We start from the raw sequence: 26,214 nt of genomic DNA, 5'->3' as shown, positions 1-26,214 counted from the left end.
CGTTTAAATTGAATTTTTGGTTCTGTTAGGCATTGTTTTACATGCAGGGATTAATGTTACCGTGTGTATTTTCTTGTAAACTAATCCGGAAAATCTCATTATGGCATGTATAATGCGCACCCCCTTCTACACGTCTGTGTTTTTTCGGGGAAAAAATGCGCACTATACTCCAGAAAATACGGAAGTTGGATTTGACCCTGGTGTCTGATATCCTGAAATTAACTGAACACTTAATTTGAACAATAACACATAAGCTTTTTATTTTTTACCTTTGGTTCGGTTTTGTACAAAATCTGAAAAACAAGATGTAAAACCTGATGAAGGAGTAAGCATATACTCCGAAACGTTGTGTTTCTTTTAATAAAGATGCTGACCTCCATAAATTCTCTTCCTTAAGATATAAAACATTCTAATGACATCAGTTTAGGGTGTAATGTACACGATGCTATATTGTAGGGGGGCACGGGTCCCCAGCTGTCTAAGGCGCCGCGATTCACTGTGCAGAGTTGCGTCCCTTGGGCACAGAAATCTATGATTGTAGGTTCGAATCCCGATTCGCCCCGATTATGTTTTTAGGTTTGTCATCACCATACCCGTGCTCGTGGGTTTCACCAAAGTGGTAAACGTCTGAAACCTGCATCACTTCGGGCTTTCCTCCCACATTAAGCTGACACGCCACGATATAACTGGAATACTGTTAAAAGCAACGTTAAACCCAACTCACTCACTCACTACATTGTAGTTTGTAGTTCTTGAAAAATACACATCAACAGTGGTTTTATGCCGCTTTTAGCAATATTCCAGGTACATCATGGTGGGGGACACCAGAAATGGGCTTTGCACATAGCAACCATGTGGGGAATCGAACCCAGGTCTTCAGCGTGACGAGCAAACACTTTGACCACTAAGTACCCACCGCCCCACATCGATAGTGTAATGTATAGATTAAAACACATATACACAGATCAAAGGTAAGATCAAATGTTCAATCGTGTGCTCAACATCTAAAGGCCTATGGACACCAAGAGCCACTCAAGTAGTCAGTTAGGCTAGTCATCAAGTATGGTAAGAAAACTAGCCATTGATACAAAGCTGAGTGTCTTTGTGATAACCTTTCCGCGACTTGTTCCCACCTACACCCAACAGGTTTGATTAGGAATTCATACCGCCACGAACATGCTCGGAGTTGACGATAAGTAGGCAGGCAAATATAGTCCTCTAGTTGTTACCATGCATGACCCGGGATAACTGGCCGGTTTGTTTGTCCAACCTATTAGCAGGTCAACACTTTTATAAGGGATTATCATTATAGAAGGGCAGCTGACTGCAGGCTTACATTACAGGGCGTTGGCTTGGTTTGACCGCTTTCTGGGTTTAACTCCACTTTAGAAACACATGCATGTCCAACAGTTTGAGACTTTTCTAATCAAGGTGGTGTATGCGGTTATTTCCATGTTTGTCTTGTATATGTCCCTTTATTGAACAAGTGATAACATTATTTTATGAAATACAAATTGTTGATGACAGATGTGAAATGCTTCCATTCTGTTTGCATGTAAATTAAAAACATGTTCCCATAAGTGATTCAAATGAAGTGGACTCATGTTGGACATATGTAAGAAGTAAGTGGTAAACAACTCGAGAACTCCTAAAGTTTTCCTACCACATCAAGCTGACATCCTGTGACTGTTATACCTCACTCACTCACTCACTCACTTACTCACTCACTCACTCGGTCACTCACTCGGTCACTCACTCACTCGATCACTCGGTCACTCACTCACTCACTCACTCACTCACTCACTCACTCACTCACTCACGCTGAATACCAGCACTGGTGTTTTAAACTGTCACTCCATGTGGATGTACTACATGTAGTGTCACATTTGCCAGTAGTGATAGTGGACATTGTGATGCTCATGTAAGGCTGTCCAAGTTAGATCTTTAGTTGTCAAGGAAACTCTGTCCAAGTTATTTCTTAGACTTGTTCATGGAAGGCTATCCGAGTTGGTTCTTGAAATTGTTAACAGAAGACTATCTGAGTTGTTTCTTGAAATTGTAAACAGAAGGCTATCTGAGTTGTTTCTTGGAATTGTTCATGGGAGGCTATCTGAGTTGTTTCTTAAAATTGTTCATGGGAGGCTATCTGAGTTGTTTCTTGGAATTGTTCATGGGAGGCTATCTGAGTTGTTTCTTGGAATTGTTCATGGGAGGCTATCTGAGTTGTTTCTTGGAATTGTTCATGGGAGGCTATCTGAGTTGTTTCTTGAAATTGTTCATAGGAGTCTATCTGAATTGTTTCTTGGAATTGTGAATGGGAGGCTATTTGAGTTGTTTCTTGGAATTGTGAATGGGAGGCTATTTGAGTTGTTTCTTGGAATTGTGAATGGGAGGCTATTTGAGTTGTTTCTCGGAATTGTTAACAGAAGGCTATCTGAGTTGTTTCTTGAAATTGTTCATCCAAATGCATTTCATTGTGCTAGATCTATACCAGAAGCCATCATCTGTGTCTTGTGTCTATCTATTACTGTTTACCTGTGACTCATTATTGCGACATTGTTTATGCAGCACCAACAATAGCAGCTTGACAGAAACCTCTTCATGATCTCAAGGTACAACTGTGAATGACCTCAGTAGCCTTGATGTAGGGGTTACTCAAGCTCAAGTAACTTCAGCAGTTGCTTCCTGTAACCTGAGGTTGTTAAGTAGCATTTAGACTTGCACAAGTCTCTAAGGAAATATTTATCAGTTTAAATGATAATTTATAGATTATGTAGTGAACAGTGAACAGTGAGTATGGTTTTACACCACTTTTAGCAATATTCCAGCAATATCATGGCAGTGGCCACCAGAAATGGGCTTCAAACATTGTACCCATGTTGGGAATCGAACCCGGGTCATCGGCGTGATGAGCGAATGCTTTAACCTCAAGGCTTCCCGACCGCCCCTCTAGATTATGTAAATAATAAGAGCATGTTGTCCCTATAAGAGACTGGAGTCCTTAGACATATCTAGACTTGCCTATTAGGATGACAGAATTACTACAAATACATGGACTTGTCTTTCAGTAGCCTTGGAACAAGGCTAAGTAGCATTGCCTGTGGTGAGCTCCAGTCTGGCTGTCTATGGAGCTGTGTGCTGTGATGCACAACTGTATTGATGTATGGGCAGGGACTAGATCAACACAAACAACATGCTATTACTTTGTCATCAACCCCGTGTAGCAGGACTAATTGTTGGTCTATTGTTAGCAGCTGAAATCACAACACAGAGCTCATAAATCAGTTTCCCCCATGGGCATTCCTGGTTTATTAGGTCCCCATCTACCTATGCTGGTCGTGAGGTGGCCAGTGGATCAGGTGGTCAGACTTGATGACATTATTGATGGGGTGTCACTGTTCCCAACGGCGTGAATCGTTGCTCGCAATATCAATCACTGGTTTGTCGCATTCAGATTGGATTATGTAGTGGCTGTGCATATTGGTGGACTATTGCTTAGTGCGGTGTTAAAAAACTAACAAACAATCATAAATAATTTTTCATGAGAAACGTGGGGCTGCCTCCCAGTAGGACATACTACCAGGAAAGGTGAAGCACCAAGGTGAAGCATCAAGGTGAAGCATCAAGGTGAAGCACCAAGGTGAATCAAGGTGAAGCACCAAGGTGAAGCATCAAGGTGAAGCATCAAGGTGAAGCATCAAGGTGAAGCACCAAGGTGAAGCATCAAGGTGAAGCACCAAGTTGAAGCAAGGTGAAGCACTAAGGTGAAGCATCAAGGTGAAGCACCAAGGTTAAGCATCAAGTGAAGCACCAAGGTGAAGCACCAAGGTGAAGCAAGGTGAAGCACTTAGGTGAAGCATCAAGGTGAAGCACCAAGGTGAAGCATCAAGGTGAAGCACCAAGGTGAAGCACCAAGGTGAAGCATCAAGTCGTACTTTACATTGCCTTTTTAACAGGATGACAGTTTTATATCAGGGTTATCTTTATCAATTGTAAAGTTTAAATACAAGAACACCTAGGTATCCAGTTCAAATGGAAGTTTAATTTACTTACATTAAACAGTTTTCATTTGATAAATTGTCCTTTAAATTGATAAGTCATGTTCCACTTTAACATGAGAAAGTTTACTGCCAACAGAATGGCTCTGTTATGATGTGCATACTCTCTCAAATAGGTTTATTCATGTTGCAGAGTTTATTCTGAGAGCATCAGGGTAGATGGACATTATGGTCGATACACAACACAAATCTCTTCATGTATTTACTGCTGCAGTAAGTGATTTTGGATTGTAGTGGATTCATGAACATGTCACTGCAAGTCCTAAAACTTAGAAAATGAGAAACCCAGATAATTTGCAAAGGATTTATCTTCAGGGACTATATAGTCTTGGCATTAATTTTTATCTGTACAAATGGCGGGGGTATGGGTGGCCCAGTCGTCTAAGGCGCCGCGATTTGCTGTGCAGAATTGCATCTCTTGGGCACGCAAGAAACCTATGATTGTGGGCTCGAATCCTGGTTCACCTCGATTATGTTTCTAGGTTTGTCAGCACCATACCCGTGCTCGTGGGTTTCACCGAAGTGGTAAACTTCTGAGACCTGCATCACTTGAGGCTTTCCTCCCACATTAAGTTGACACGCTGCGATATAACTGGAATACTGTTAAAAGCGGCGTTAAACCCAACTCACTCACTCACTGTCCAAATGGAGGTATCAATTTGTACTAATTAGACTGACAATCTAGTGATAGTGTTTGTATGTGTCCATTTTGTGAATATGACCTGAAAGATTATATGGTCATGCTGAGAAACATATAAGGTGCCTGGTGCTTCAGAATATTCTAGTATGTTATAGCTAAAGTCAAAGTTTAAAAAGAAACTTTCCTGTCAGCAGACCAACTTATTTGAATTGTCTCAATAGCCCCTTGTGCCTGTGTGGTACTGTGTACAGGAGGCATCAGTTGTTAAAACAACCCACATTTTCCATTAATTAACTTTGATTGCCAGCTTTATCTTTATTTATGAAGGTGGGTGTTTGTGTAATCAGCCAAGTGCCATTCCAATTACACAACATTGAATCATATCATGTTTAAATCACCCCAACCCTCTGTAATTTCCTGTGTCTCAACAGTGTAGTTTCCCCTGTTTAATATTTCATCACAAACCCCGTCGGAAGACTTCATTTACTGCTAGTTTAGTCTATGCTGGCAGGGCGTTTTTACATCACCATCAACCAGTGTTGGGAAAGCCTGCAGGTTAATGGCCATTTGGGGAATACACATAAAACATCAGGCTCTCTTCTTGCTGACTGGCAGAATCTCTACAGGGAGGGTACTGAACACTGGTACTACTTTGTTAATAGGATGTGCCTAGGATGTGCACTGCTATAACATTTATCTTTCTTGGACAAACAAAAAAGTTCTTTAGTATACATAGGTACAACGATCCTAATGCTTTTGAGTTAAATCTCTAGCCTGCAGTGCTTGACACAGGGAGACCACCTGAATGGTAGCACCCAACTAGACTGCAGCACTTGACACAGGAAGACCACCTAAATGGCAGCAACCAACTAGACTGCAGCACTTGACACGGGGAGACCACCTGAATGGTAGCACCCAACTAGACTGCAGCACTTGACACAGGGAGACCACGTGAATGGTAGCACCAAACTAGACTGCAGCACTTGACACAGGGTGACCGCCTGAATGGTAGCACCCACTAGACTGCAGCACTTGACACAGGGAGACCACCTGAATGGTAGCACCCAACTAGACTGCAGCACTTGACACAGGTAGACCACCTGAATGGTAGCACCCAACTAGACTGCAGCACTTGACACAGGGAGACCACCTGAATGGTAACACCCAACAAGGCTGCAGCACTTGACACAGGAAGACAACCTGAATGGCAGCACCCAACTAGACTGCAGCACTTGACACAGGGTGACTGCCTGAATGGTAGCACCCAACTAGACTGCAGCACTTGACACAGGTAGACCACCTGAAAGCTAGCACCCAACTAGACTGCAGCACTTGACACGGGGAGACCACCTGAATGGTAGCACCCAACTAGACTGCAGCACTTGACACAGGGAGACCACCTGAATGGTAGCACCCAACTAGACTGCAGCACTTGACACAGGGAGACCACCTGAATGGTAGCACCCAACTAGACTGCAGCGCTTGACACGGGGAGACCTCCTGAATGGTAGCACCCAACTAGACTGCAGCACTTGACACAGGTAGACCACCTGAATGGTAGCACCCAACTAGGCTGCAGCACTTGAAATAGGTAGACCACCTGAATGGTTGCACCCAATGAGGCTGCAACACTTGACACGGGGAGACCACCTGAATGGTAGCACCCAACTAGACTGCAGCACTTGACATGGGGAGACCACCTAAATGGTTGCACCCAACTAGACTGCAGCACTTGACACGGGGAGACCACCTAAATGGTAGCACCCAACTAGACTGCAGCACTTGACACGGGGAGACCACCTGAATGGTTCCACCAAACTAGACTGCAGCACTTGACATGGGGAGACCACCTAAATGGTAGCACCCAACTTGACTGCAGCACTTGACACGGGGAGACCACCTGAATGGTAGCACCCACCGTCATATAGCTGGAATATTGCTGAGTGCGGCGTTAAACAACAAACAAAGAAAGAAAGAAAGAAAGGTAGCACCCAACTAGACTGCAGCACTTGACACAGGGAGACCACCTAAATGGTAGCACCCAACTAGGCTGCAGCCGGAATGAGAACAGTGATGAAACATAAAAATATCTGATAGCTAAGAGGTGACTTGACCAACCCCATTTCCCTGGAACTGGATGATGTCTACTAAGGTTCCTTCTATCAATACAGAAAGCATCTGGCATCCGGCTAATGTATAATAAAGTGTTCTGTGATAGTTGATGCTGAATTGTAGTATAAACGTGAAGGTTTGAAACTGGGACTGGACTGTCTACATGTCTAGCTTGATATTCACAAAAGTTTATTTACTTTAGGTCCCAGTGGGACAGATTGTGCGTGACTGAAACCAAAATGAAAGGTAGCTTTCATGATCATGAAAGATGTGACTACATACTTCCAACAGAAAGTTAGCGGTAGTGTTATGTTTGTTGGTCTGCATGTTTCATGACAGTGTCATTAGTGCAGCCTGTGGATAAGCAGCTTCCTTGCAGTGTGACTTCGGACCTGCATCAATTTCTGCCATGATGTTACCAATGTTAGGAAAGTAAGATAGTGTACAACTTTATGGATAACAACTTCTGGTTTATTGCATATACAGTAGCAACATTTCAATGTAGACCTGACACCATAATCAAGCTCGAGTGACAATAACCAAGTGATGCCAGGTATATGGACATGATATGTTGTGATAAGCAGCAGATTAACATTGACAACAATGGTAAAGGATAACAAGAAACATACAGATAATGGATGAAGCCAAATGTACAGTAAGAATAACAACTAGCACACAGGTAATGAAGCACACGGATAATGAAGCACATGGGTAATGAAGCACACGGGTAATGAAGCACATGGGTAATGAAGCCAGGTGTACAGTAAGAATAACAACTAGCACACAGGCAATGAAGCACACAGGTAATGAAGCACACAAGTAATGAAGCACACGGGTAATGAAGCACACAGGTAATGAAGCACACGGGTAATGAAGCACACGGGTAATGAAGCACACAGGTAATGAAGCACATGGGTAATGAAGCACACAGGTAATGAAGCAAGCACACAGGTAATGAAGCATACGGGTAATGAAGCACACAGGTAATGAAGCACACGGGTAACGAAACACACGGGTAATGAAGCACACAGGTAATGAGGCACACAGGTAATGAAGCACACGGGTAATGAAGTACACGGGTGATGAAGCACACAGGTAATGAAGTACACGGGTAATGAAGCACACAGGTAATGAAGCCAGGTGTACAGTAAGAATAACCAATAACACACAGGTAATGAAGCACACGGGTAATGAAGCACACAGGTAATGAAGCACACAGGTAATGAAGCACACGGGTAATGAAGCACACAGGTAATGAGGCACACAGGTAATGAAGCACACGGGTAATGAAGCACACGGGTAATGAAGCGCACGGGTAATGAAGCACACGGGTAATGAAGCACATGGGTAATGAAGCACACGGGTAATGAAGCACATGGGTAATGAAGCCAGGTGTACAGTAAGAATAACATCTAGCACACAGGCAATGAAGCACACGGGTAATGAAGCACACAAGTAATGAAGCACACGGGTAATGAAGCACACGGGTAATGAAGCACACGGGTAATGAAACACACGGGTAATGAAGCACACGGGTAATGAAGCACACGGGTAATGAAGCACATGGGTAATGAAGCACACGGGTAATGAAGCCAGATGTACAGTAAGGATAAGGATTAAACAACTGATGTTACCAGAAACCTAGACTTGTTGGTCAAAAGGGAAGTGAAACTTCTATTTCACATTGTGTATGTAGGTATTTTGGAAGTCAAACAGAATAACTGATGGCTTTGTATTATAGAAAGCCAACTGTTAAAATGAAGCAGCAAGATCCTTTCACATCGTATGGTGCTTCGTTCCTAGGGCAAATATTTGTACATGATCAGTATGACTGCAGTGAATCTTTTTTCTTTTTTTTCTTTTTTTCTTGCTCCCCATCAGGCCCTCATCCCTTGTGATGCACTGCATGCAGTGAATCTGTTTTCATTCTGAAGTTGTTTGACAAGCCATCATCTGTCAGTCACAGAGAAGTATTTCCACACTCCAACAGAATGGTGGACTAGGTTGGGAGTATCTGTGTAGACCAGTGAAAATAACCCATACCAGTTTCAGCAGATGTCAGTGTGGAGTGATGCTGGTCCGATGTGTTTATCATAAGGATCCCTGGCACACACAAATGTTAGGGTCATTCCAGCCACAGAAATACACATATTAAGACATTAAGCCAGAATGGCCATTGATTTAGTTAGTAGTCAGACAGTTGTTAGTGATTTCATTCTCTATGATTAATTTCTGGTCAGGCATTAGTGTCCAATGAACTATATTCCAAAGAAGTTAGAGACCCCTGATTTTTTTATATGACTATAGTTCTTCTTACATGCTATGACTACAGTTAATCCGCCATGCCATGACAGATAAATTACAGTAAAACAATCAAGTCTTTAACTGCATTTTGCCATGCCAGATTAACTGTAGTCATGAAAAAATCAAGTGGTCTTTAACTTCTTTTGAGTAGTATATCTGATCTTTTGGGCTTAAGCAATTACTGTTACGTTTCTCAAATGACTATGGACCGCCTCCGTGGTCTAGTGGTAGAGCGTCCGCCCGGAGAGTGGAAGGTCCGGAGTTCTATTACCGGCCGCATCAGACCAAAAGACGTTAAAAGATGGTACTTGTTGTTACCCTGTCTGGCGCTCGGCATTAAGGGGTTAAAACAAGGACTGGTCGGCTGGGAGTCAGTATACTGTGTCTGAGTGGGGTATTCATGTTAAACTGTGGCATGGTATCTCAGTGAGCTAGCACTATAAATCGGCATCAGTCCGGACTAGTACAAGCAGGCACACAAACACACACACATACATGCACGTCGCTATATAAGTGCAATAATCTTGGACGTGACTTTAAACCCCATGTCACCTCACCTCAAATGACTAGTGTTTGATATAACAGAGATGGTGTTATGTGAGCTACTTCATCTTCCACATCACGTACACACCAATCTTCAGTGATCCATTCATATATTTTTCACCCCTATTTTGCCATGTACACCCAATGGAATCTATTTTGACGGAAATTTATATTTTCAAATTTGTTGTTGGCTGGAGTAAGCTCTCCTGTGATGCCAGTTGCACCAGGACAAGGGCTTGTAATGCCCATCAAATAAATAATTATGTGTATGTGTCTGCTGGATTATGTTTTATTGAATGATACATTAGGATTCCTGCTTCTACAATATGGGGGCACTCACCAGGTGGCCCAGTCATCTAAGGCACCACATTTTGCTGTGCTGAGCATAGCGTCCCATGGGCACGCCAGAAACATATGATTGCCGGTTCCAATTCCGGTTCCCCCTTGATTGTTTCTAGGTACCATACCCGTGCTTGTGGGTTTCACCAAAATGGTAAAGGTCTAAGACCTGCATCACTTTGGGCTTTACTCCCACATTAAGCTGAGAAGCTGTGATATAACTGGAAATCTGTTAAAGCAATGAAAAATCAAACTCACTCACTCACTCTGCAATATATTCTGTAACAGAAACCTTACTTTAACTAAATGACATTAATTCCAATTGGCTACACATTTGATACATACTTCCTCAGACTCATGTAGGTGCCATGTTATCAGGAAGGATCTGTCCAAAGAAAGGCAATCTTGAACGATGTCAAGTAAATGCTTTTTGATATGTTGAGGATCAGAAACCTGCTTTGTGAGACTATGACAGAGTTTGTTTGTGGACACAGACTGGTATTTGTGAGGAGGCTTATTTCGGGGATGGTCTGTGGGAGCGTTGTTTTAAAGTGAAATGCACACTGCTCGCGCTTGCTGATAACTCCGATATGATCATCTGTGTGTGTACATTTCATAATTGTTAGCCCCAGGATTGGCTTGCAACTGTAAGTATAGGGATGGGCTAACAGAGTTAAGATATACAGTATTTCCTCAAATAAGCGCTGGGTCTGTAATAGGCACTGGACTCCAATAACTCTGATATGATCATCTGTGTGTGTACATTTCATAATTGTTACCTCTAGGATTGGCTGGTGGCTGTAAGTACAGGGATGGGCTAACAGAGTTAAGATATACAGTATTTCCTCAAATAAGTGCTGGGTCTGTAATAGGCACTGGACTCCAATAACCACTGGTTACGAAGCGGCATACAGCACAATAAGCAGTAGGTCTCTCAGTAAGCGCTGGGTACGTTACATTTAAGTTACTACTATCTCGAAATTCATTCTGTACCAAGACCATAAAATTCTATTGTATGTCCATTTATTAGTTACTGTAGCTTGTACTGAGGGAAACTAGTTAGGGAACAATGAAAAATATAGGGACATAAGCTTTACTGTCAGTACATCTGAAATAGCGGACATACAAATTCCGTGCATCTCAGAATCAAATTATGTGATGTGTTTTTGCACATTGTTTTACAACATATATTTGGTAGACAAGGCTGGGAATGCATGATAGCATATCATTTTACTGTGTCTAAAACTAAGTATTCCCATAATCATTTCCATCAGTATCTTAAGTACCGGTGTAAGCTGCCAAAATCTACCCCCTCAGAGTATATCCGGGGAGATTTTGGGAACTCCCAGAATTTACCCCGGTGTAGATAATAATAAATTGTTATTGAATACAAAAATTCAAAATGTTGTTTTATACATGCAAAGAAGAAATAAATATTGTTTAAACTAATAAAAAATTACAGGGTATGAATGTTTTAAAACTAATTGTGTACTGAATAGGCATTTATGTAAACTTGATCAGATGACAATGTTGTTACAGCAATTGACCAGAAGAGATCAAGACAGAGTTAGATGCATCCCCAAAAAGAAAACTTCATGTACATTCATGAAATAAAAATGTCTAATCAAACAGGGCTGCAGTAGATTCTTGGAGCTCCTAGATTATAGTTATAACCCTGGGTAGATTCTGGGAGGAGCTCCCAGATTACACCCCGGGTTACATTCTGGGAACTCCCAGATTACACCCCGGGTTACATTCTGGGAACTCCCAGATTACACCCCGGGTTACATTCTGGGAACTCCCAGATTACACCCCGGGTTACATTCTGGGAACTCCCAGATTACATCCCGGGTTACATTCTGGGAACTCCCAGATTACACCCCGGGTTACATTCTGGGAGCTCCCAGATTACACCCTGTGGTAGATTCTGGGAACTCCCAGATTACACCCCGGGTTACATTCTGGGAACTCCCAGATTACACCCCGGGTTAGATTCTTGGAACTCCCAGATTACACCCCGGGTTACATTCTGGGAACTCCCAGATTACACCCCGGGTTAGATTCTTGGATCTCCCAGATTACACCCCGGGTTACATTCTGGGAACTCCCAGATTACACCCCGGGTTACATTCTGGGAACACCCAGATTACACCCCCGGCTAGATTCTTGGAACTCCCAGATTACACCCCGGGTTACATTCTGGGAACTCCCAGATTACACCCCGGGCTAGATTCTGGGAGCTCCCAGATTACACCCCGGGTTACATTCTGGGAACTCCCAGATTACACCCCGGGTTACATTCTGGGAACTCCCAGATTACACCCCGGGTTAGATTCTGGGAACTCCCAGATTACACCCCGGGGTAGATTCTGGGAGCTCCCAGATTACACCCCGGGTTAGATTCTGGGAATTCCTAGATTATACCCCTGGGGGTTGATTCTAGAAGGCCCAGAATCTATCCAGGTATACTTTGAATGGGGGGTATACTTTCAGACTTTACACCGGATCTCTAATTACTGCCAAGTTTTGAAGGTTTTGGCATGCTTATTAGAGGAAGAAGTATGGTAGGTTTAATGTGATGAATCTTTTTTTGTCCCCAGAGCAATTATGTTTTTGAATCCTTTGGATTTAAGACAGGTATAACAAATAGCCTGATATTTTGGTTTATCTTTGAACAACAGCCATTTTAATCTAACCTTTTTTAGTAGTGGTATTATTGTGATATGTCTTATTCCTCTGATAACAGGAATCAAAGCACTTACTGTCCTACTGGTTATTCAGAGTCAGGCCCAGTAGGTGAGGTGAAATTGGTTTAACGTCGCGTCCAAGATTATTGCACTTATATAGCGACGTGCATGCACGTGTGTGTGTGTGGCTGCTTGTACTAGTCGGACTGATGCCGATTTATAGTGCTAGCACACTGAGATACCATGCTGCAGTTTAACATGAATACCCCACTCAGACACAGTATACTAACTCTGAGCTGACCAGTCCTTGCTTTAGCCCCTTAAATGCCGAGCGCCAGACAGGGTAACAACAAGTACCATCTTTTAACGTCTTTTGGTATGACGCGGCCGGGGATTGAACCCCGGACCTTCCCTCTCTGGGCGGATGCTCTACCACTAGACCACGGAGGCGGTCGACAGGTCTAGTAACACATATGGGGTACCATGAGTAAACTGACAGTTTGCTAACATATTAACCTCTTTTCAACATTTTGTATTTATTTTAATTTTTATTATAATGAGTGAGTGAGTTGGGTTTTACGCCGATTTTAGCAATATTCCAGATATATTATGGTGTGGGACACCAGAAATGGTTTCACACATAGCAACCATTTGGGGAATCGAACCCTGGCCTTCGGCGTGACGAGCGAACACTGTAACCACTAAGCTATCCCACCGCTCCTTATGTTTTAGAAGCATACAGAGATTGTTTTAATCTTTGACAAAAAATAGGCTATCATGTGCGAAGCGGCTTAATCAAAATGGCAGGAGTTGTGTGAGAATTATCATTACCAGTAATTAATGTGTCAGCTAGACGTATTCATCATAGAATATAGAAGCTTAAGATACTATCATTAGTTTCTCATAAAGATTAATCAGTTCCATGTTTTGGGATCATATACATCCAGTAGAGCCTTCATGTCAGGTCACTATACCAGGTGATGGTGGCAGTAGGTGTGTCAGCCAATCAGATGCCAGCAGACTAATTCATGTACAGTGATACTGCCAGCTCTCCCACAGTGGTGCTGAGGGGAATGTGACTCAGCACAACTTGTGGACAGTCTACATACAGTGTTTGTCTAGGAGATGCAGATACCCCAAAAGCAGGGTGTCTTTCATAGGTTTCAGATATTTGATAGTTTTAGGAGAAAATCTTTCATGTGACATAATGCCATGTATGTTTATTCAGTCTCTGCCAAGAACTTTTGGGTCTAATAGCCCAACCTTGGCTCTCAGCATCATTTTAAGTACAGACCGAACTGAATTTTTTAAGACTTGGGCTTCTGACTAGTTGTTAAAGTCACAGACTGTTTATTGTTTTTGATATAAGATACATTTCCCAAGTGACACTTTAAGAAAGTATTTATGGTGTACAATCACTTTACAGTTTGTTCTTCTGAATTATCAATCTCAAAAGAAAATCGTTAACGGGCAGAAGTGGCCCTGTGGTGCCAAAAATCACGATGTAGAGTTGTGTCCCTTGGCTGTCGGAACCTGCGGGTTTGAACCCCTGTAGTGTGATCCTTGGAGCATCACCACCATACCCAAGTTTATCACAAGTTTCAGACCGGTGAAGATCAGGGGGAGAATAGGTCTTCAGCAACCCATGCTTGCCGTAAAAGGTGACCATGCTTGCTGTAAGAGGCGACTAATGGGATCGGGTGGTCAGGCTTGCTGACTTGGTTGATGCATGTCATTGATCCCAGTTGCGTGGATCGATGCTCATATTAATCACTGGATTGTCTAGTCCAGACTTGATTATTTACAGACCGCCGTCATATAGCTGGAATATTGCTGAGTGCGGCGTTAAACAACAAACCATCCAACCAACACTAGTTTTCATCATCAGTTTAATTCAGTACTTAAAAGGCCACAGGCCTATAGTACAATGCGTATTTACATGTAGGTGACGTGGTTGTTAACTAACAATTCTGTTTCTATGTGACATCGCGTGATAAACATATGTTGACAGGTTACATAACATAGTATCATTAGATGAAGTTAAAAGATCTACAAACTTATGGACATACACAATGTGCATATTCTGTCTCTTCTATCAGTGTGATTATATCTACCAGTCTCTATATACAGGTTGTGAGAGGAACATCAAATCGTGCTAGTGCAATTCTAAATTTTTTAAACTCAACTTTACAGAGGTACGCCTCAATTTCAATATTACTTTTCATGATTCTATAATATAAACATTTATTTGATTTGGACATTAATTCTAACCATTTCTGCAAATACATATCTTTTAGTCTCTGGGTGAAGGACATTAAAAAGAGTGGTTCTGATTCTACACACTGATTATACCACACATAATTAAAACCTGTGATAAATAATAATTCTTTTACGTTTGTTACCCAATTTCGTTTTCCAGTACTGTCGTAGAGTTTTAACAATCTTCCTAAAACACAAGTTTTCACTATATATGTATGCTACTCAAAAGAAGTTAAGGATCACCTGATTCTTTAATATTACAATAGTTAATCTCTCATGCCATGACAGATTAACATTACCAATATGAAAGAATCGGGTGATCCTTAACTTCGTTTGAGTAGTATATATATTTTGCTATATCAGTGTCGGCTTTTCTCCCACATTAACCTGACATGCTATGGTATAACTGAAATACATGTAAGAAATTGCGACAGTAGATAAAAGAACAAATCCTTATGCAGGTTCCATGAAAACTGCACCCAGAGTTATTTTCTTAAATTAAACAGATGCTCCTACATTCAATGGACTATTATGTTTTCTTGTGTTTGATAGTTACCCATTCATTTCCACTGGCCTTGAAACCTTGATAATGCTGTCTAAGACACTCCTTACTTCACATCGTGATGGAGACAATCCTTGCTTCAGACTACGAAATTAGTTCTGTCCGTGCACGTAACGGTATGCATCATCACTGAAGGACAGGGGCTGTATTGTTAAACCAGGGTTTGTTTTCGGCATCATTGCATCCTCACAAATCAAAATGCCATCTGAAAATTCAAGATACATTTACATGGAATATGTAGACAATGTTAGTTCTTGACGTAACTGTCAATATAGTAATCTACATTATGCAGTGACAGAGGAGGTGGGCTTACGCTAAGCCATCCTGTCAGTGTAAGTGGGTGAGCTGTCCGGGCCATCAATCACCTGCCCGGGACCCCCCCCCTCAAGTGTTGCCCTGACCCCCTACAGCATGAGCTGACCCCAACACAGCTTTAGGGAACAACAATGGGCTGTTTCATACATGATTCCAATTCAAGTTTGATCAATTGTAATGTCAGTTTTAACTAAGACACATTTAAGTCAAACAATGAACCATTTTCCTTTATAATTCGTACTTTAAAGTAATGTTAATACAGCTTGGGAAAATAATGACCTCTGTCGGAGTCTGGGTTAGAATTGGCCCCAAGGAAGCCATGCTGGTCGTAAGAGGTGATTTTATAGATCGGGTGGTCAGACTTGGTGGCTTGGGTGATGGCGTGTTGTAGTACCCCAAGGCGTGGATTATCCCTCACAATATCAGTCATTGGATTGTCTGGTCCAAAGCCGCCATCATATAGTTAGAATATTGCTGAGTGTGGCGTTAAACAACATACACACACACACACACATACGAAAAGTAGTGAAAATGGGAAAATTTTCAGTTTACTACAATTGAAAACTGCTTTGTGTTCCAGCTTCTCAGAACAAGGGAAGCATCTTAATACAAAATTTCACTTGCCAATATTGCATATGTAGAGGATGTTATATTTGTGTTCATGTACTATGTTAAGACACTTGTGTCGTAAACATAGTATGACATGAACACGAATATAATGTTCTATTTATTACTGAAGAAGATGTCTACATACAGATACAAATTTTAGTGTTTACCTATCAGGACAGCAGGTTGCAACAGCAGTGGAACCACAATTTGTCAAATGACGTCAACAGTCGTCAGCTATGACATCGTTTCTAGTGTGACGTCATTCCGACCTCATGTCACGATGAGATTCGAATGATGTCAACAATACCGTCCGGATGCGGAAACAATACGCTGTTGTCTCGTCAAGTGATATGACCCTAGGGCACATATGATTTTTATGAACCCCAATATGTTTGTAATGTGATATTCGTAGGTACGGTAATAAAAATATTTCAAGTTCATAAAAATCGTATGTTCACTACTGCAAAATCAGTTGACAGACACAAGTGAACTGTTGATGGTCGAGGGATGTCACACTAAATACAATGTCATTGCTGAAGATTGTTGATGTCATTCGACAATTGTGGTTCTCTGAGCTGGTGGTCATGATCAGTGCATTTTTCTGAAAGGGGTCTCAAAAGAATTAGTAAATACTGGGTACCAGGTAATAAAGAAATTATTACACTCACGTATGTGTCATACTGATTTTACAAGAATTCTGACACTTGTTCCGTAAATTCAGTATGACACACATGCTCGTATAATGGTCTCTATAACCACGGACTTGTATAGGTTATATAGGTCCGTGCTATAACTCATCACCTATACTTTTCCTCACAGTTAAAACTCTGTTCACATTGTTGTCTAAAACTGTTTGAAGTCATATGAAGAAAGCTCCCTACTCTACACAGCATGACATGAGGCCTATCTGATACGAAATGGTGTCATCAAAGCTTTGTGTTTCTGTGCACACTGACAAAAGCATCCTAAAGAATGTCAGCCATGCTGTCCCTCCCACACCTGTTGTGCTGTTGTGATGCTGTGTTGTACAAGCCACAGACAGGGCTGTGCAGCATCCCAATAAACCACCTCATTCACAACTGGTGGCAGCGGTTCAATTGTTCCAGGTCAGAGGTCACACATTGAAATCATTGAAATTGACCTGCAGTCATAATGAGGTTTCCTGTGATCCTGTTACAGGTGTAATCGCTGATTCTGTGACTTCCTTGGAAGGAGAATGAGATGACACACTGACTTTTACTTGTTGGTCGGAAGAGAAGTGTCAAGCCATTAAACACCATTTAGATAGTAACTGTGGGAAACTCGACACCGTTAGGTGGGGTGGTGATAACTGCAATAATTATACATTGCAAGGAATGAGAGATACCACATAGAAACAGACTCAATTCACTTGGAGGAGACCAGTTAAAACCAAACTAAGCATGACATTCCTTGACAGATGTAATCATGGTCTAACACATTCCCGACATGAAGAGTCGGTTTTAATTGGGCTAAAACAACACAAAAACAATCTTTTATATAATTAAGGCAAACAGGAAACATCTCTGTATTTTTGTGTGGAATGTGCTAAACTCTGGCGGCAAATCCTTTAAAGATGTTGGCTTGGCTGTACAAAGGGGTTTTTGATTGGCTCATACTGGGTCTTACTGAAAAAACAAATTTGCAATCATCATTTATCTGTGATAATCTTCTCTTTTTCTCGTACTTCCCAACTTGACAGACATTCTTGACTCATAATGATGGACATTCTGGGTAGGACTTTTTCGAATTTGTATGCAAGAGCTTTCTAGCGTTCAGAATGAAAAGGGTAATCGGTCGGCAACAATTTTATGCATGAAGTTCTTTTCAGTTCTCCATGTACATTAATTTTAACAGACATTATTGTATTTGAAAATATTATGAATATTGTCACGTTGACAACTTGTATTTCAAAGATTTGGGTTCACAAGATATTTTATTTCTTGGGTAAAGTTGACATTGCTTCCTTGCTTGCCTGCAATATGTTTTCTATTATTCTTTTGCAGGGGAGACCAATCTCACCACTGCCAGTGCAGTGTTCAGCCACACGGTATGGGTGCTGTCCTGATGGTGTGACTGCTGCACAGGGGCCCAAGTACCGCAACTGTCCTGTTGCCAGGAAAACGGGTACGTAGATCCTTGCTCTGTTACCAGGAAGAGTGGTAGATCCTTGTCCTGTTGCCATGACAACAGGTACATAGATCCTTGCCCTGTTGCCAGGACAACAGGTACGTTGATCCTTGCCCTGTTGCCAGGACAACAGGTATGTAGATCCCTGCCCTGTTGCCAGGACAACAGGTACGTTGATCCTTGCCCTGTTGCCAGGACAACAGGTACGTAGATCCTTGGCCTGTTGCCAGGACAACAGGTATGTAGATCTTTGGCATGTTGCCAGGACAACAGGTATGTAGATCCTTGCCCTGTTGCCAGGACAACAGGTATGTAGATCCTTGGGCTGTTGCCAGGACAACAGGTACGTAGATCCTTGTCCAGTTGCCAAGACAACAGGTACGTAGATCCTAACACAAATTAGTAAGAAAACTATTTTCTTCCTTTAACCAGATGCAAGCATCATTCTTTAGTCCTTAATGTCTGTGACTAAGTCCATGTTGCAAATTTAGTTATAGTAATAATATTTTATGTCACATTGATAAAGCAATGAAACATGTATATTTTCGTCCTTCTCAACCAGCACGTACTTAGTTAATTACTTGAATCCCAGCACGCATGAAATGAGGGGGACACATGCAATCTGCTACAGTCTCCATTCAGCCAAAGAATCTCAGTGCCCCGAAATACTGCCCTGTCATGCATGTTGGCAGAGGAATTACATGTCAACCCAACCCTACCAGTAAACAAAGAATACATGGGCCTCTAGTGTAAATTGCAATCTTCTATGATTGACTTCATTTCTTTAAGACGGTTGTGTTTGCCCTTGCCTGTACAATCTAATTGTGGCGGAGGGATGCTGGCACTAGTGTATATGGTGCTGGGTGTACATGATGTATATATCTCACCATGTGGGGGGATCAGTTGCAGCCAGACTGGACTTCATTTCCTCAGCCTAAGTGATGTATTCCTGCAGATGGATAGTAGACTTCATTGATGTCAGATTTCATGTTCACACAAAATTTAATAAACATGTAAGGGGATAAGCAGACGTATTGACATTATTTTATGAACTGTCTTCCGAATGCAGTTTCTGAAACCTTTGAGCTGCCTGACACTTGTGTGATCTTAAAGAAAAACTTAATTTCATGTGGGAAATGTAAACAAACTGACATGAATTATTGAGGAACATTCTGTAGCTGGAGGCGGATACAGTTCTGATATCAAGGGGGGCATGGGTGGCCCAGTAATCTCAGCGTCTGCAATTCGCTGTGTAGAAAGCTGCAATTGTGGGCTCGAATCTTGGTTCCACCAGATGTTTCTAGGTTTGTCAGCACCATGCCCGTTCTTGTGGGTATTACTTATATGGTAAACGTCTGAGACCTGCATCACTTCGGGCTTTCCTTCCACATTAATTGACATGCCGTGATATAACTGGAATACTGTTAAAAGCGGCGTTAAACCCAACTCACTCACTCACTCACTCTGATATCAAGAGGTATAAGATGCTCCATGTGCAAGGTCATCTGCTATGCACTGGAAATTTAATGTTTACTAGAATTCTTGAAACGAGTGATAAAATGCATGTTTCAAATAAAAAACTCTATCCCCCTTGAATGTTATTTGTAGCATTTTATTTCATCATTAAGAAACATAAGTATATTTTTCATGCCAAAAATTCCTAATAGTCATGATATCCTTAAAACTAATAGAAATTTGGCTGTAATTTGGCAGTAATTCCTATACATGAAATCAATTTGAATGTGACTAATTTGACACATTTGACAATCTTGTTTAGAATCTTATTATCTCTCCCATGAGCTTGTTCATATTGTTAAACAAATTATGTGTAGCAATTAAGTTGGGAATCAGGTATTGGCCGTGTGTATCACAGACATAATGTACAAGGCTTGTTGGGTCACTGACTTCACGCCTCTCTCACAAGTCAGGTATTGGCCGTGTGTATCACAGACATAATGTACAAGGCTTGTTGGGTCACTGACTTCACGCCTCTCTCACAAGTCAGGTATTGGCCGTGTGTATCACAGACATAATGTACAAGGCTTGTTGGGTCACTGACTTCACGCCCCTCTCACAAGTCAGGTATTGGCCGTGTGTATCACAGACATAATGTACAAGGCTTGTTGGGTCACTGACTTCACGCCTCTCTCACAAGTCAGGTATTGGCCGTGTGTATCACAGACATAATGTACAAGGCTTGTTGGGTCACTGACTTCACTCCCCTCTCACAAGTCAGGTATTGGCCGTGTGTATCACAGACATAATGTACAAGGCTTGTTGGGTCACTGACTTCACGCCCCTCTCACAAGTCAGGTATTGGCCGTGTGTATCACAGACATAATGTACAAGGCTTGTTGGGTCACTGACTTCACGCCTCTCTCACAAGTCAGGTATTGGCCGTGTGTATCACAGACATAATGTACAAGGCTTGTTGGGTCACTGACTTCACGCCCCTCTCACAAGTCAGGTATTGGCCGTGTGTATCACAGACATAATGTACAAGGCTTGTTGGGTCACTGACTTCACGCCCCTCTCACAAGTCAGGTATTGGCCGTGTGTATCACAGACATAATGTACAAGGCTTGTTGGGTCACTGACTTCACGCCTCTCTCACAAGTCAGGTATTGGCCGTGTGTATCACAGACATAATGTACAAGGCTTGTTGGGTCACTGACTTCACGCCTCTCTCACAAGTCAGGTATTGGCCGTGTGTATCACAGACATAATGTACAAGGCTTGTTGGGTCACTGACTTCACGCCCCTCTCACAAGTCAGGTATTGGCCGTGTGTATCACAGACATAATGTACAAGGCTTGTTGGGTCACTGACTTCACGCCCCTCTCACAAGTCAGGTATTGGCCGTGTGTATCACAGACATAATGTACAAGGCTTGTTGGGTCACTGACTTCACGCCTCTCTCACAAGTCAGGTATTGGCCGTGTGTATCACAGACATAATGTACAAGGCTTGTTGGGTCACTGACTTCACGCCCCTCTCACAAGTCAGGTATTGGCCGTGTGTATCACAGACATAATGTACAAGGCTTGTTGGGTCACTGACTTCACGCCCCTCTCACAAGTCAGGTATTGGCCGTGTGTATCACAGACATAATGTACAAGGCTTGTTGGGTCACTGACTTCACGCCCCTCTCACAAGTCAGGTATTGGCCGTGTGTATCACAGACATAATGTACAAGGCTTGTTGGGTCACTGACTTCACGCCCCTCTCACAAGTCAGGTATTGGCCGTGTGTATCACAGACATAATGTACAAGGCTTGTTTGGACACTGACTTCATGCCCCTCTCACAAGTCAGGTATTGGCCGTGTGTATCACAGACATAATGTACAAGGCTTGTTGGGTCACTGACTTCACGCCTCTCTCACAAGTCAGGTATTGGCCGTGTGTATCACAGACATAATGTACAAGGCTTGTTGGGTCACTGACTTCACTCCTCTCTCACAAGTCAGGTATTTGCTTGTTGAGCCTCTGCTGTTATGTGACACCCTGGGACATTCATGTTTTTCTTGGGCGGTTGGGTAGCCTTGTGGTTAAAGCGTTCATTGGTCACGCTGAAGACCCGGGTTCGATTCCCAACATGGGTACATTGTGTGAAGCACATTTCTGATGATATTGCTGGAATATTGCTGAAAGCAGCGTTAATCCATACTCATTCACTGTTTTGTTTCTCTTTCTGAGTCTGAGGCAGTTAAACCTCATTCTTATGAAAGGAGATAGGAAGAACCAAGTTTTCTACAGACAAATTAAGGTCCCAGAAAGTGACAATAAAAAATAATTTTTAGTCATTACAATGGATGGACGAATTCATGTTGCTTCTCTTTAACTGGGGCGGTCAGGTAGCCTGGCCTGGTGGTTAAAGCGTTCGCTCGTCACGCTGAAGACCCGGGTTCGATTCCCGACATAGGTACAATCTGTGAAGCCCATTTCTGGTGTACCCCGCCGTGATATTGTTGGAATATTGCTAAAAGCGGCTTAAAATCAAACTCACTCACTCACTCACTTTAACCCTTGGTTGTGTATGGTGTCGAACACAGCATGATACTTCGTATCAGTAATGTCAAGCAGTTACGCTTCAATGTTAAAACATGTTCTGTCTTTGCACTGGATAAAGTTGTTTTCTGAGAATTTTGATGTTGGTTTTCATGGAAAATGTTTCAAGGGCAACACTGTCACGCTACAGATCTGAGTCACAGGCTCAGATCAAATATCTAAACAAATTTAAAACTATTTCAGAATCATTCCCCAAAGAATTTCATTTAAATGTGTTTTGTTGAAATTAAGGGACAAATATTTCTTTCTAGAGGGTAACATCTTCTGCATAGAATATGACATGGCATGGAAATCCCTTTCATGAGACAAGGTCTTAACAGTGTTATGTGGTAAACTGTAAGCAAACATATTCAGGATCACATTTCAGGTCAGAAATGTTATTTGCAAAAAGGCTGATCACCCATTGTTTGTGTAACAATGGAGAAGAAACAAGGCTCTCTATCACTATGGAGGTGAGAAACTATATGACCCCAAAGACAAGTTTTAAATCAATGACCCCATCCCCCATCACATCTCCCAGTCAGTGTGGGTGTTGGGAGAGAGATAGAGCTGCTGCCCATTCACTGTGCGTCCCCTGTCACATACCTAGCTCTACCTGCTCACTTTGATACCACCGGCTCACTCTCATTCCTTCCCCTTAAAATAGCACAACAAGTTTATAGGTTTGTTATTAGCCTGGGAGTTGACAAACACTTGTCAAAATGCAATTCCTCAAAGTGAGAACTGAAATAGATTTGATAAAAAGACAAGAGCACAGATAATCAGATTTCTTGAATGGAGGGAGCCGGTCATATCTTTAACCTACAATGACACTGTGACGACTAGGCTGAACTTGGATTGTCATTAATCAGCAGACATCACAGCATCTCCGTGATTTACCCCCAGCTGATGGGTCCGTGAATGACGTTAAGAGAAATCAGATTAAGTTGATTAAAGCATGTCTCATCGATGTCTCTAGTCTCGTGAAATGCGTGTTCTCAAGTGATAAATAATGTCTTCTGAAAATACATCATGTTGTATTATTGCTCACTGAAACTATGAAATTGAAATCTGTTGACCAGTTTAGAAAACACGGATATGGAATTGTTTGTAAATTATGACGAACAAATACAAACATATTCCTATCCAAAATAAATTAGGAGGCATATCGTGAGTGTTGTTATTGATCTGGCTTTAATCATGTTATTCTGACATTGCTGTTTCCCACACATGCAGTTTGACAAAGTACAAAGCACTAAGGTAGGGTAACCTAACACAATGATTGTGTAGGAAATGAGACGTAACACGTCTGTTTCATGTGTGGAGAGTTTTCTGCAAGGTTTGTCAATCGTTTAGCCAGATGACATGGGCGGTATAAATCATCTGCTGAGCCTGCAACAGCACACAAGTGTACATTCAGCACTCGCTCCACTGCAGCGGGCTGTGGTTGGATGGCAAGCAGAGATATCACTGAAAACTTCTCAAAACTAAATTGCTAAACGAAACAAAATATAAATTGGATTTGAGCCAAAAACTACAAACATTATCAAAATGTTACAAGGCTGAAAGAAATCGAACATAAATGTCCCAAACACAACTAAACACTTTTATCATTTAACTAAAGCATTTATCCATGACATAAGCTTATGACATAAAAATATGTATGTCATACCCCAATGACATAAGTATGCAAATGAGATATGCAAATTAGATAACCGAAAGAGCGAGCAGTTTGATTTGAAACTATATATTATAAGTGAAGTTACACCAGAGATATAATCAGATTACACAGAATCGTTGTTGTTACCGTTATTAAAGTTTCAATTATTCTGCAAAAGTCTGTTCAAGTATTTTGTTTAAAATAATCCGAGGAACATTTTTTCTCAGCGAATTGTTTATTTTGGTTTACATGGCTATGGAAAACATGTATCACTACGCACGATCTATACGTAAGATTTCGACAAGTTGCTGATGTTAATGTTTAATGCAATTATTCCTTAATTTGGAAGCAAAAATGTGAAAATGATAAATAGAATTCATCACTCGTGTTTTTTAATATGGGAAATATCAACCTCGTCCCGTTAATCGGTATTTACCTCGCCAAAGGCTCGGCAAATACCGATTAACTAAGACTCGGTTGATATTTCCCATATTAAAAAACACTCGTGATGAATCCTCTATGTATGAAATACATCACCATCAAATGACCATTTTTTGTTTGTTTCATTTTTAGTCACCATCCATCATAGGTGTTTACTTTCTTTTGTCGGGGCATTTAAACTCAAATGGACCATTGAGTAAAGTTAAGTCATACACAAGGTAGACACAATTCCATAACAACTTCTTTAATACTGTAAAAAGCGACGTTTCGATATAGATCCTTATAACGTTGTCAAGCAAGACAACAGTATAAGGATCCATACCGAAAGCAAGACTTGCTTGACAACGGTGTAAGGATCTATACCGAAACGTCGCTTTTTACAGTATTAAAGAAGTTGTTATCCATAAAATTGTGTCTACCTTGTCATCCGTCAACTTCTAAGTAATGCCTATCAAACAATTTAAGTCATAGGCGTTCTGTATGAATGAACACCAAGCCCCTTGAATGAATAAAAGATGAAAATATCACAAAACATTAGAAAGTAAAATGAATACTATAGCTCTTGACAATAACTCGTCCTTTAAACTGTTGTAATAATCTCAACAATTTGAAGAATTTCATGACAATCAGGGTTTTTATACAACAACGACTTTTGGGGCTAATGAATATTAATTGATAGTGAAAGGGTATTTACTGGGGATTTTATATCAAAATAATGGCATTCTTTGTGTAATTAACATCTATTTGAGTGTAATGTAAGCAGAAAGGCATGAAATAAACTGAACTTTGAGTTCATTAGTACTTAAGGATGTGTGGGACTTTGACTTGAGATAACCCGTGGTTTATCCGACCATACAAATACCAAGGATTGTGAGTTTCATTACGAGTGGACTCCCTGATCAGTGGTCAGTCAAGAGATGACCGGGATCAACAGGGTGGTCAAACTTCACCAGGAATAAATCTGCAATTGTCAAATGACAAGCAAGCAAGTTGAGGGACATTTCTTTTGTAATGCAATAAAAGGGCGTGGGACAACTGTCTGGTCTGACAATGGACTAAGTAGCAGAGGTGATTTTCAAGAGAGGGGCTAGTTACAATAACTGGTCAGAATCTGCTAAATTAGAGTGGGAGCTGTAGTGGTGACTTTCACTGGTCACTCGGTCATATCAAATAGCATTCAAGCTAGCATTGCCCCCTTAGCAAAGCCCCTTCAGCCAGGCGTATGAGAAGGGCTTGATAATCGTGGAGAACCTACCTACCTATCCCAGGCTGACTGTGTTGACTGGGGCCGTCTGCCTGCTTGTGTGCCTGCTCACCGACACCAACAGACACTAGCAGCCAGCACACTCTCAACAAGTGGCTCTACTCTTGCTGGGATACCCTTGTCTCTTGGGAACTTCTAGGCATTCTTTTTCATCCTCCGTTTTACCTGTGTCCTGCATACATGGCAATCTGGTCATAGCTTAATTGTTTTACTGGGATAATTTGA

General features: G+C 41.6%; 1 protein-coding gene across 17 annotated transcripts in view; it reads left to right on the top strand.

The window, feature by feature from the left end:
* Positions 1-26,214, top strand: part of LOC124132318 (papilin-like) — a 169,031-nt gene that overhangs the window by 96,699 nt on the left and 46,118 nt on the right. For all 17 annotated transcript variants that reach the window (XM_048403199.1, XM_048403208.1, XM_048403201.1 and 14 more), the window contains one exon: positions 18,453-18,573. In XM_048403199.1, the coding sequence (XP_048259156.1) occupies positions 18,453-18,573 (121 nt within the window). The remainder of the gene's footprint in view (positions 1-18,452; positions 18,574-26,214) is intronic.

Source organism: Haliotis rufescens, unplaced genomic scaffold (assembly GCF_023055435.1).
Source record: "Haliotis rufescens isolate VD_foot unplaced genomic scaffold, xgHalRufe1.0.p SCAF_3, whole genome shotgun sequence".
Classification (NCBI taxonomy): domain Eukaryota; kingdom Metazoa; phylum Mollusca; class Gastropoda; order Lepetellida; family Haliotidae; genus Haliotis; species Haliotis rufescens.
This window is presented reverse-complemented; position numbering and strand designations above follow the sequence as displayed.